The sequence below is a fragment of the Rhodnius prolixus genome, unplaced genomic scaffold (genome assembly GCF_049639745.1).
Source record: "Rhodnius prolixus isolate KJV_2025 unplaced genomic scaffold, Rpr scaffold_1, whole genome shotgun sequence".
Classification (NCBI taxonomy): domain Eukaryota; kingdom Metazoa; phylum Arthropoda; class Insecta; order Hemiptera; family Reduviidae; genus Rhodnius; species Rhodnius prolixus.
In genome coordinates, this window is record NW_027411581.1 from 36,005,675 (window position 1) to 36,018,603 (window position 12,929).

The window sequence follows — 12,929 nt, forward strand, 5'->3', positions numbered from 1 at the left end:
TTTAGTATCCGTCTTGAGTTTTTGGGCAAAAAGCATTTCATCATAAAGTTGATTAATGATTTCATCATTGAAAAATCGAACATATCTCTTCAAAAGAGCTTCATTGCTCTGTAAAGTAGTTTCATCAATGTGCAAAGCAAATTTTTTAATTTTTAATTGCTCAATTAATTGTTGGGAGCAGATCAGCGCCAATGTGCGCATATTTGCACTATTAGCTATATTTTGTTTTGTGTGTGAGTAATGGCGCGCCATAATATACATATCCCCATGTACAAATTGACGTGAAAATATTCATTTTTTTTTCTATTTAAATTGATACGTTTGTTTTTTATATATTTAAAATAATGTTCGTGAAAATTTCTATGGCCCCCTACAGAAGTTTCTGTGGCCCCCCTGATTTTACTTTTTTTTCTGTGGCCCCCTTGAAATACGCTGTGGCCCACTAGGGGGGGCCATATGGCTCCCGTTGAGAACACTGATCTACTGTACTAACTATTTTCAGTCTAGGTAAACCAACTGAAAATATAATTAGAACACTTAAAATAATCTTAGAAAACAAAACAACAGTTTATAAAATATTCAGGCAAAGACGGTTGGTGTACCTCAACTAAGGGACGTGCGTATTAAAAAAGATTTAACGCTATTGGAAAGAGGACTCTTGCGACAGTTACGGATCAAGTTGGAAGAAAGAATTAAAGCTGGAAAAACGGACATAACTATTAAATACTTTTAGAGGCCATCCACAAATCGTAAGTAAAAAAAATGCTAAATACCCAGTTACAAATCTATTAGGAAAATACAATTAGAATAAGAAAGTCTCGTTTATTAATGTGAACGGTGAACACGTTGAATTCTCTCTCTGCAAATTCTGTGAATTTTTTTTTTAATTTATTTGTTAAGTTACACCATTGCTAGATGCACTATTAGTAACAATGACAATAACTTACACCACTACAAACTCACTAATTGAGGGGAGAAGTTACCCAGTGATAACACTCTCTAAGTCGTCTCCAGGATTAGCTACTCTCTTCAGAAGAGAGAAAATCGCGAGACCACTGACGTTTCAATCGTCTGGGAGTATGATCTGGATAGTGATGATGGCGGACAAAAGGATTGGAATGAGAGTGAAAGTTCTGATGAAAACTTTTATAGCGAGTTCGTGCAACCTCACCTACAAACGGAATTTTCAGGTCTGTGTGGATAGTTATATTTGAAACGTAAAATGGAGCGTTAACGACAGTGCGGAGAATTTTAGACTGAAGAGCGGACAGCGGACATACCGATCCATCCTGAAACTGTCCTCTTAACTTATGCAGATGATACCGCTATACTTTCTCCTCACATTGATCCGATAACTTCACACAGAAACATTCAAACTCATCTGTGAAATTTAGTGGTCAAAAATGTATAAAAATCTTCGTTTTTTTTTCACAGCTGTATAAAAATAGTTAGTGTTCATTTCTATTAAAATTTTTCGTGAGTTAATGAACTCACATTATTAATCATTAATAATGATTAATCAATACCAATTTTAGCGAATTTCACACTTCATCGGAACTTTTGGAGTGAGATACTAATTTGATTAAACAACCAGCAGTAGAATGAGGCTAGTGACTCAAGGTCAGCATAGTCTAGAATTTTTATCTATTCTTTCTGCTATGCTCCTCCAATCCGATTACCACATTATTTATTCGCTCCCGCCCACCGTACTTTCTATAATTTCGATATCATTATAAATATTCTACTTTGATACACTTATTAAATTCTTTAAATATAGCCGACATAAATTTAAACGATATTCTTAAAGCAGGAAGCGACATGAAAAAAGATATGAATACTGAATTAACTAGTTTAAAGCAGTCCTTAACCAAGTAGAATTAGTTAACCAAAAAACTGAGAATGTTGCCATCAAATATGAAAGAATCAATAGAAGTTTTCAAGTTCCTAACAATAACGTCATTATTTTAAGGAGAGATAAAGAAAAAAATATTATATTATATAATGATGACGAAAAAGATAAATTAAGTGGATAATATAGTAAGAATAGGGCGTAAGGCTAAAGGTATTCGACTTATTTTAGTCAAGTACCTCACTTTCATTTATTTTTATTGTATTTTTATTTCTCTTTCTTTGTTTACTCTTTTAAGAAATTTTTGATATATCTAAGAAATCTTAATTGCTTTTATTTTCTATAAGTATAAGTATTAGTTATATATTTCAATTATTTTTATTATATTATTAATTTTCTTACATTTTCCATTTTTTGTAATGAAATTAAATCGCATTGATTTTCTAATATGTATACAGATATTTATTTCATTTATTTTTAATGTACTATTATTTCTCATTCTTTAAGTGTAAGAAATAAAATTGAAATTATTGTTAATGTCCGCTAGATAGACTTCTCCAGCGGTCAATTGATCATGGATAACCTCTTTATTATTAAATTATAAAATGTATATATTCCTTTAATTATTATTTGTAATGTTTTTTTTAAATAAAGTATACTACTACTAGTCAAGTTCCTCACATCCCGAAAGAAAGTAGAAATTCTCTGAAGTACCCTGAAAGAAAGTGGTACGAGTATTAAAATCTCTCAGGACTACAGCTACGAAGTACGCCAGACGAGGAAAATGTTAATATCGTACATGCTACGGGCCAGAGACATGGTATCTCTAAGGTATGTATGATAATATGTTAATAAATAACCAGCTACAAAGCTTGCAGCAGCTCAAAGAACTGGACCGTGCAGAATTTTCTTCTGCTGGTATTTTAATTGACGCTGATACTGATGAAATGAAAAAGGCGAAGAAGTCAAAGGTACCACCAAACCCACTAAAAGTTAACGTGAAACAAATCAAAAAGCAATCCCACTTCTACGAAAGCAACAGCAGGCTAATTCTTAAATGGACACTACATCACCAGCGGAGCAGGCCGCCAAAAAGAAGAGAGAAGACCTCGAAACGGTATAGCAACTACCGGCGACAGAAATCGGCTCTTGAATCATCCTTCTAAAGTAGCACTAGATGGTAATGAGCTCGTCTCGTTTGATAATCAAGTGTGTAACAACTACAGAAATGTTTCCCATAATGCTGGTAAAATTGACATCACAGATAATAGCTTGCTGATTTGGAATTTATCCAGTATTAATAATCTATTTAATCTAGATGCTTATCGAATTAATTACCTATGCAGTTTTAAAATTCTATGTTTTGTTGAAACCTGGCTCACTGATAATACTGTGGCCGTCCCTCTAATTCTTATTGAATATGAATTATTTGTATCAGGCGCGCGTAAAGTAAATTTAACTGTTGGCGGGATTGTTGTATTTTATAAAAAAAAATTGAAACCGTTTATTAATCTTATGGATGCCTCCAATTTATGGTTATCGCTGAAAATAGAAATTGATAAGACAGTTTGGGTTATATGTATACATTATTGGAAACCGTCAAGCGATATTCAAGTATGTACTGATCAGTTGGTTGATTATGTTACTAATTTGTAAGAAATTCTGCCTTGGTGTACAAAGTACATATATTGTTGTTGGCGATTTTAACTGACGCAAAGGAGATGTAGTTGACTGTGAGGATTCAGTATTTGATTGTACCGCTCTGTCCAACCCCAGAAAATCTATGGACTTTATATTAAATAAAAGAGCTAAAACGTTACTTATGTATGTAACGGTCGCACTAAATCTGATACGCCTTCCTGGTTTAATTATATTTCTAACGTTGGACATAGCAGTGCCAAAGATTTGGTTCGGACTAGTTATGAAGCACAAGCCGAAATTATAGATTTGTCCATTGCAAATATCTGATATACGTAACTGGCTATTAAGCTTGCACAATTACTAAACTTGTGAAGCATGTACTGTGCCTTCAAAGGTGCCTCTTCAGATACAGAGAGCAGTTGATAACCTCCTGGCTAACCTGGCTTGAGTCTGAGGAGGCACCTTTCAAGACACAGTTCATGCTGCAAAAGTGCATTATTTGATAAATTAAGGAACAAATTTGATCCTTTCCATGAAAGATATTGATCTCTTAAATATGTGGCAGGAGGTTTCCAATTTTTTTGGTAATTACACGCAACTCTCCCAAAATTACCAAATAATTATTAAAACTTCTTGTTTGTAACAGATGTAAAATTATTTTTTAGCCATTTTGAGTATGTTTGAGAACATCTAAAGCTCTTAATATTTCATTTTTCTTAGAAAAATCACTCGGAAAACGACTTATTTCCCGATATTAAGAAAAATACTAGCTTTACGGCCTTGGCAATATTTTTAGTAGAAAGGGGATGAAAAAATACATAAAAATGACCTATCGCGTGCTCTTCTTTCTCTTTGATAAAAAGTTAAAAAAAATTGAAATATGATAAAAAATACCAGATTTTGAAATGGCCTAGCACCTTTAATTTTGAAAATATCGAATTGCGGTTTCCGGTTTCTTTCATTACTTTTTATACTCTTTAAAACTGTGTATATGAAAATGGGGGTCAACTGCAAACCCTCACTTTTGGTCGCGCGTCAGCCGCGTATGCGGGCAGGAATCTAAAATCAAGTCACATATTCTGAAACTAGAGGTGACAGGCAACAAATTTTTCCTCTACCATTTTTCGCTCAGAACAACCGTTTAAGCATGAAATGCATTTGAGCCGTCTTAAAATGAACATCCTGTATATAAACCTAGAATATAGAATTAAAATATTTACAATAATTGGTTTTCATCTACATATTTATTATCATTTTTATATACAAATAAATAATATGCTGACTGTAAGAGTAATGAAACGATGTCATTTACAAAAATCACATGATCCCTACAAATACTGTAATAATGGACTCCTAAACAGTATTACAAAGATATTTACCTCAATATGCTAACAAATAGGTTAATAAATTGGGCCGAAACTGAGCATTTAATTCCGTAAACTCAGGCTCGGTTCAGGCACGGTCGTTCCTGCTTCGATAGCCTTTTTATAATAAATTCTATAATTACTTTTTATGTTCACGCTAAGAAAAATAAAACTCTATGCAATTTTTCATTGACTTTAAGGCGGCGTTTGATTCCGTAGACCACTGTAAACTGTGGAGTAAATTGTACAGCCTAGAAGCTGGTGCCAAACTAGTCAGAATAACTGCTAAACTGTCTGAATACGACGTCATGAAGTTATGCGTGAATTCGGTTTGTACTAAAGAACAAAGTAGGTATTACAAGGGGAGTGGTACAGGGAGACCCTTTGTCGCCTCTATGTACGGCTTCGACTCACATTTCAGAATTAGAGGTCCATCAGGTATCTAAATAGAGAGTAATAAAGATATTGTATCGCTAATGTATGCTGACGATGTTATTTTGCTGGCGGACTAGTGGAGAGATGCTCAGAAAAAAGTAAATATGTTAAATTCTGTGAAGTAAACATATGCTAAATGTAAACATTGAAAAAACTAAGCTCTCCTCGAATCAAAACAAACGGAACCCTTTTGGTAAATGACCATCCAATTCAGTTCTGTTAAAAGTCCATATACCTCGGGAGTGCCTTTCACCATCACTGACTCTTTCTCTGAAGCTTTACGTCATTTCATTAGTAAAGATAACTCCGCAATTAACTGGATAAAACCTCTTCTACGTAACGGCAAGTCACAAACCTGGGAAACCAAGTGTACTTTATTTAATTCCATAGTATCACCTACTTGCTGTATTCTGCCGAATTGTGGAGTCTGGGATGCCATCAACAGATTAATAATGTCCAGACACGATTTTATAAACAGATTTATTTACCTGACAATACATCGACTCACTATGTCAATATTGAATTGGGTCTTAACCTGCCTGTTTGGCGGTGATTTAAAAAAAAATTAAAATACTTTAATAAAATTCAATAATTTAAATGTTAATTGTCTAATTATTGTAAAATATGTTTCAATAAAATAAAAGTGATCGCCAGTAACAGGCTTTATGATCATAACAATAAACATAACTGGGCTAGTCGCATTGCTTGCTGACTTGTTTGTGCAAGTTGGCGAGGACAAAAATAACATATTTGACGGTGAATATCTCAGGGTGCACAAAGAGGATATTTCGGCTAACTTTAAAAACCACTGGCATTCACTCGATATTAGTAAAATAATTAACTCTAATTACAACACAATCTATAGAAACTTATATTCTTCATTACAGGAGACAGTTCAATTTATGTTCAGACAAACGTAAATATAGTTAGAATTTTAATACAATTAAGATTGGCCAATAAAACACTGTTAGGAATTTATCACGATGGTAATAAACATGTTATAAATAGTGAGTTAACTTGTTTGAACTGTAATAGTAGAGAAATGGAAACTCAGTACAATGTGATGTTTGCCTGCACTTTGTATAAACATTTGAGAGCCCAATATATTGATAAACTCTTAAAACCAAATAAAAATCGTGATTTATCCATTTATAAAATCAATAGAGGAACTAAAATATTTTTATTTCTATGTAATTAATATGTTGAAGTTAAGAAGTTTTTCAATAGAGGAGTAATAGCGCTAATAACCTCAGCTGTTGATGCGCCAAAAAAAAAAAAAAAAAAGGAGTAGGTAATAGCTGAATTTGTTTCTTTTATTTTTATTATTTTTTGTTTAAGGAATTATTTGGTTTTTAAAATGTTTACTGTACTTTTTTTTTTTTTTGGCCTTATTGTACTACGCAAATTAGCCATTGGTAACGTGTACTTGCGATTCATCTAAAGTTGAATAGTCGGATTTAGTATGTGTTGAAACGAACAGCTTGAAAGATGTTACGAGGGGATATAATTTATTTCTTTGATATTGTTATTTTGTTTGCTCGGATGTAGTTGTATAGTTCTCGGTAGATGTCTGAATGGTGCGTCAGTATAGTGTGTAAATCGGCTGGTAGAGGGCAGTCTGTCTTCAGTACTGCCTTCCACAGCTGATCCCTGCCGTTGGTATATTTGTCACAGGCTAAGATTAGCGTCAGCTGATTCGGAATCACAAGGACATGTAGAGTTTATGCGAATTCCGATACGCGCCAAATGATGTGGTGAATAATTATGATTAAATCTTAGCCTGCAGATCGTGCTGTAGAATCCTCTACCTTCTGTGTATTGATGGAACCACGGTTTTACCGGAATGGAAGGTTGAATGGATGAATAGAATTTACCCTTTAGATTTCTTGATATGGAGTAACTTTCTTCCCATTTTTTATAACTTATTCTCTTGTAATAGCTTTTTATGTCTGAGGGAGAAAGTGAGTTAATGGTAGGCTCCCGCAATCGAGTGGCTTCTTTCGCCGCAGCGTCAGCCTTCTCATTGCCAGCCAGCCCGTAATGGCCTCTCACCCATATCAGATATACTGACTTACCATTCCTAATCAGTTGGTGCAGCAAGTTTAAGGAATCTATAATCAGGAAAGAGGGGTCTCTGCCTGGGTTTTGTAATTTTTGGAGCACACCTTTGCTATCACTCAAAATAATGGCGTGCTGGACAGTCGATGACAGTAAATAAGCTAAGGATTTATTGATGGCTACTAATTCTGCAGTAAAAACTGAGGCTAAATTATTGAGTTTATATTGAAAACAGGAATCTAACTGGGAATCATAAATTGCACATCCAACTCCGCCACTACTTTTAGAGCCATCGGTATAGAAATAATTAAAGTGAGGGAATTTGTTCTCGAGTTTGGACAGGAGGTAAGAATTATTTACTGCATTGGGAAGATCAGGGTCGTATTGGTAGAAGTTGACGGAGATATGCGAACTATAGTTTTGAATCAGTGTAGTGTAGTCAAAATGATGCCTAGGAAGGAGTTCAAGGTGATTTAAGGGGACTGAGAAGTGCGACAAGTCACAGAAAACTTCTACTAGTATTGGGCTTTTCCTTTCAAACCAGTATCTTTCTGTGAAGACTCGAGTAGCTATGTGACTGATTCTGCGAGTTACTGGATGATTTTTGATTCTCAGTATGTCTACAATGAAGCGGGAAGCTAACAGCTTCCTTCTTATATTTAGAGGGAAGTCACGGGCCTCTACTAAAAGGGCGTTGATAGGAGTGGATGTGAGAGCCCCCAAGCAGGACCTCAGCGCTTTGTACTGAATTCTTTCTATTTTCACCAAGTGATTATTTGCAGCATCCCCGTAGAGGAAACAACCATAGTCTATTCTCGAAAGAATTAATTGTCTGTAGAGCATTAGCGATTTTTTGATATCGGCTCCGTAGTTCAGACGGTTGATGCATCTCAGTATGTTTAGCGACTGTTCACATCCCTTAACCAACTGTTCAATTTGCTGCCTCCATAACAATTTGTTATCTATTGCCATACCTAGCGTCCTCATGATGGGCTCAACTCGTAGTTGATAGCCACCTAGCGATATCGAGGGTGGAATAGAGTATTTTCTGTGCCTAGTGAACACAGTCACGCTACTTTTATTCTCAGACAGAGTGAGACCCATGTCTGAGCACCACCGGCTGAACAACAACATTGCACAGCTTAGTTTTCTCACACTTTCGTCTAGCGTTAGCTCTTGACTGTACAGGATTATGTCATCAGCATATTGAGATACAGAAACATCCGTACCTACTGCTGCCTTAAGATCGGCCGTATATATGTTAAAAAGCAAGGGACTGAGCACCGTCCCTTGCGGCAATCCCAAGTGCTTTACACGAGGACCATATATTTTGCCGTTATACCGGATTTTAATGGAGCGGAAGGAGAGAAGGTTATGAGCGTGTCTGATAATTCTAGATGGTATGCCCATATTAACCATTTTATTTATGAGCACGGAGATACAGGCAGAATTATAGGCGTTTTTTAAGTCGATACTCGCTACCATCATATACTTGTTGTCAGAGAAACAAGTATTAACTCTTTTATTTCTATTAATCTAACAATATGTTAAGTTTACTTATTCAATTAGGGCTACTTTGAAAAGTTTTTCTTTATTTTTTTTTTATTTATTATTATTTTTTTTATTTATTATTATTTTTTTATTTATTTATTATTATTTTTTTACTTATATAAATGAGACTCCTTTATTTTGTTATCGCAGTAATGCTAAAACAATAAATATAAACATATCTAGCTATCAAATATAATAAGAACCAAATTTGGTTGCATTGTTTGCAAACTCCTGTATATATGATATAATTTTATTAAATGAAACTACTTAAATAGTGATATAAATACTTCTGAACTTGGATTGGATAGATATGATATTTATTGGATGGATAGAACATTGGCACTAGCTGCAAAAATTCTGGTGGTGGAGTCTTAATTATTGTTAGAAAGAACATACAATCATTTGAGTTAAAGCTATGTTCGAACACTAAAGAACAAAACTTTGTAACACTTATGTTTGAGTCAGAATCTATACTGATTTGTGTAGTCTACATTCCTCCTGCTCCCCCTTTGCAGATTATGAATATGAACAACATTGCATGACCGTTGAACATAAACTTTAGTCAACTAATGTTTAACAAAGTGTTCATTGTAGGTGACTACAACATTCTGATTGGTTAAATGTAGTTGATAATAACTTTGAATCTCCGCCTCCAGCTGGACAACTTGTAGATAAATATGTTTATGCTCAAATGCATCAAATAAATAGCATAACAAACTGTATAGGTGAATTCATTGATTTAGTATTCTCTACTGATAAAAATAAAAAACTTATTTTGGATGACAATATTTTTAAAAAGAATGGGTATCATCCGCCATTAGAATTTAGCATTATTCTAGGCTGTGAGAAATTGAGGAAAAAGAACCTTATCTAGACTTTAATTATAGAAAGTGTGACTTCAAGTGAATTTCGAGTTATCTAGTCAACTACGCCTGGGATTATGTGCTAAATGCACCAGACGTAAATACTGCCTTTGATTTGTTTGGACGAGTTGTGACGTAATTAATCTCTGAATTCGCTACGCGCAAGAAAATTTTTGAGTCAGACTACCCAAATTAGTTAAATACAAATTAGCAATATTAGAAGAATATCTTGTATCATCTGGTGTACACAAGGCTCTACCCATGGCCCTTTTTCATTCAAAATTTTTATCAACGATATATATATTATATACACGTCTAAATTCTGTAAATTCCCTGCTTTTTGCAGACGACTTAAAAATTGTTTACTGCCATTAACTCAGCGGAAGACAATCCTACTCCAAAACTCTCTTCACAGCCTGAATGTTTGGTATGATGAAAATGATATGGGGTGCGTTCCACTAAGCGCTCACAACGATCACGCTCACGACCGCGGTTTTGCCCGTTCCACTTGCTTGTGAACGTTACAATCGAAAACCCAAGTGGAATGGTCTATGGGCGTTTTAACCGTTCATGTAAACATTACAAATGGCGGCCTCGAAAATAAGTTAGAAGCTTGAAGAGGTTATTTTTTAATTTTAACCCCGTTTACAAGCAGTTATATTAAACTTTATTAGGTAATTATTGATAAAGTTGACTTATATTAAAAATATATAAATAATTCAATTTTTTATATTACATTTTAGAGGAGTACTTATAAAATTTACGTTTAAATAAAATTAAAACGTATTTTGTGGCAACAGTTGGATATTTATTAATAATACTTTAGAAAGTTCTTTATCTAGTTCCGATGAAGAGTTGAATGCAATTTTACAAAATCGCAATGATGAAAAGCGAAAACTTAGGCCACGTAATATTAGCTATCAGTGTAATTGATCTTTATTCAGGTGAAGAATTTAAAAGTTATTTCAGTTAAATGATTTTGTGTTATTCAGTGATTTAGTATGTAAAGGGATAAGTAATTATTTATTTATTTATTTATTTTAGACTTTCGAGAAACACATTGTATTATTTACATGAAATAATACTTTCATTTACATGAGATCATTTTTTCGGTCGCCATTTTTTGTTTTAAAAATTGCGCCAATTTCTGAACGCCCACTTCGACCCAGCTCTTAAGGTGGGGCGTTGTAGGCTCCGCGTGAGCGAAAATAGTGACGTCATTAGTGACGTTTTCGCCACGACCACAACGACCGCGGTCGCCAAGTGGAACGCCTGAAGGTATGTTTTGATCGTTGTGAGCGCTTAGTGGAACGCACCCATGAGCATCTCAAATTGTAAGGAAGTATCCTATCATCGTAGTCGGACTTTTATCAGCTTTGATTATTTTCTTCAAGCTACAACATAACTAGATCTAATGCAGTGAAGGACCTTGGTGTTACGTTCATTGCTAATCTTTCTTTCAAGCTTCACATGAACAATATAGTCACAAAGGCAAATAAAATGTTTGGCTTTATATTTTATACGAGATCTACTCGAAACTTTAAAGATGTCAGAACCATGATTGTCATGGTACAAATTATTCTTGAGTACACTGCTCTGCTTATCAGAAAACTTACGTCAACAAGCTCGAATCGCTACAAAGAAGATTTTTAAGATTGCTTTGGTATCGAGAGACAAAAACCATGAAGTATGGAATTTACAGGTTTGAACACTTTACAGAAAAGATGCAGAAATTAGAAAAGCTACAGACTTAATTTTTACTTTCAAAATTCCAAATAATAATATTAACTGCCCTGAACAGTTATTTTGTTAAATATCACGTGCCAATAAACAATACTAGACAAAAACTTATTCCTTAATTACTTGAAAGCATTCTTTCTCAAACCTTTCTAATGGATGTTTAGTCTTAACTGCTTACCTCACTCTACATTCGTTCAAATGTTCAAAAAATTTTACAACACTTTTCTGTATTTCTAAAAGAGTTTTCAAAACCTTCTTGTTGCCGATAATATCGCTGATGTACGAGTATCGATGGAGACGTCTAACGGCCATATTCATTTTTGTTGTTTCTCCTTTTGCTTCCTTATTATTCGAACTTCTAAATTTCATTAAGTTTCCTTGTCCTTGCTTGTTTAGGTCGCCCCTACGAAAGAAAAGTGCAGTGATTAATTTCAGAGCGTGATAACTGCCCTAAATATACGATTCGTGTTTTTTAAGTAAGTACTGTTTTGAGTTTCGGCCGCTGCAGTGCTGCGGTCGGCATTTGGCCCGTAGCGGTATGTGCCAACATCTGTCATGAAGAAACCAGACGATATTTCGGAAGCATTCGACCGTGTTTAAGTTTGTGAGTATTTAAATGGCCTTGGACGATTGAGAATCTGGCCGAAAGTAAAATACGCGCTGTATCTCTTTTTCAAAGGTGTGAAATTCATTGTGAGATCTGTGAAGTTTATGGAGAAAACATTTTTAGCAGTGGAATGGCACAGAAATGGGTTACAGCTTTTAAAGATGGTCGCACGAATGTTCATGATATTGAACAAACAGGGTGACCTTCAGTAACAGTAATCATTCATTAGCAATGAGAATAAAAAGAAAATAATTGAATTCGCAAATTTATACTTGGCAAAGGTTGAAAAATTCTGGGATGAAGTGGTTATCAGTGAGAAAGCAAATTTAATCTTCTTGGGTGGGACAGAGGAGGATTGGTTTGAAGAAGAGTGAATAAGGAGCTCGAGATGAAGAATATTAGAACAACCGTCAAACATGGTGGTGGATCAGTTATGGTCTGGGGTTGTTTGTCGTCCTTTGGTCCAGGTAATCTGCATTTTACAGGCTCATGAACCAGTCTGCTGATATTTAAAAAAAAAATTAAAGCAAAGTGCACCCAAAATGGGTATTCTACAAAACTTTAACTTTTATTAGGTCAACGACCCTAAGCATAAGGCGCGTAAAGTACGCGAATGGCTCTTTTATAATCGCCTTAAAGTACTTGGTACTTTCCAGTCCCCGGATCTTGATCCTATCGAATATTTAAGGGACTATCTGCTACGAAACATCGAAATTTCCAAATCACCAGCGTTTCGGTCCTAAAAGAGAAATTAAAACTAGAACGGGAAGCGATTCAACAGATTGCATAAAAAAATTAGTGTCTTCGATGACAAGAAGTTG

The 12,929-nt window shown here is 34.6% G+C and overlaps 1 protein-coding gene across 10 annotated transcripts in view; it reads right to left on the minus strand.

The window, feature by feature from the left end:
* LOC141448125 (dynein axonemal heavy chain 10-like) overlaps window positions 1-12,929 on the minus strand; it is a 269,181-nt gene that overhangs the window by 160,212 nt on the left and 96,040 nt on the right. For all 10 annotated transcript variants that reach the window (XM_074116245.1, XM_074116251.1, XM_074116250.1 and 7 more), the window contains one exon: window positions 11,680-11,904. In XM_074116245.1, coding sequence (XP_073972346.1) covers window positions 11,680-11,904 — 225 coding nt within the window. The remainder of the gene's footprint in view (window positions 1-11,679; window positions 11,905-12,929) is intronic.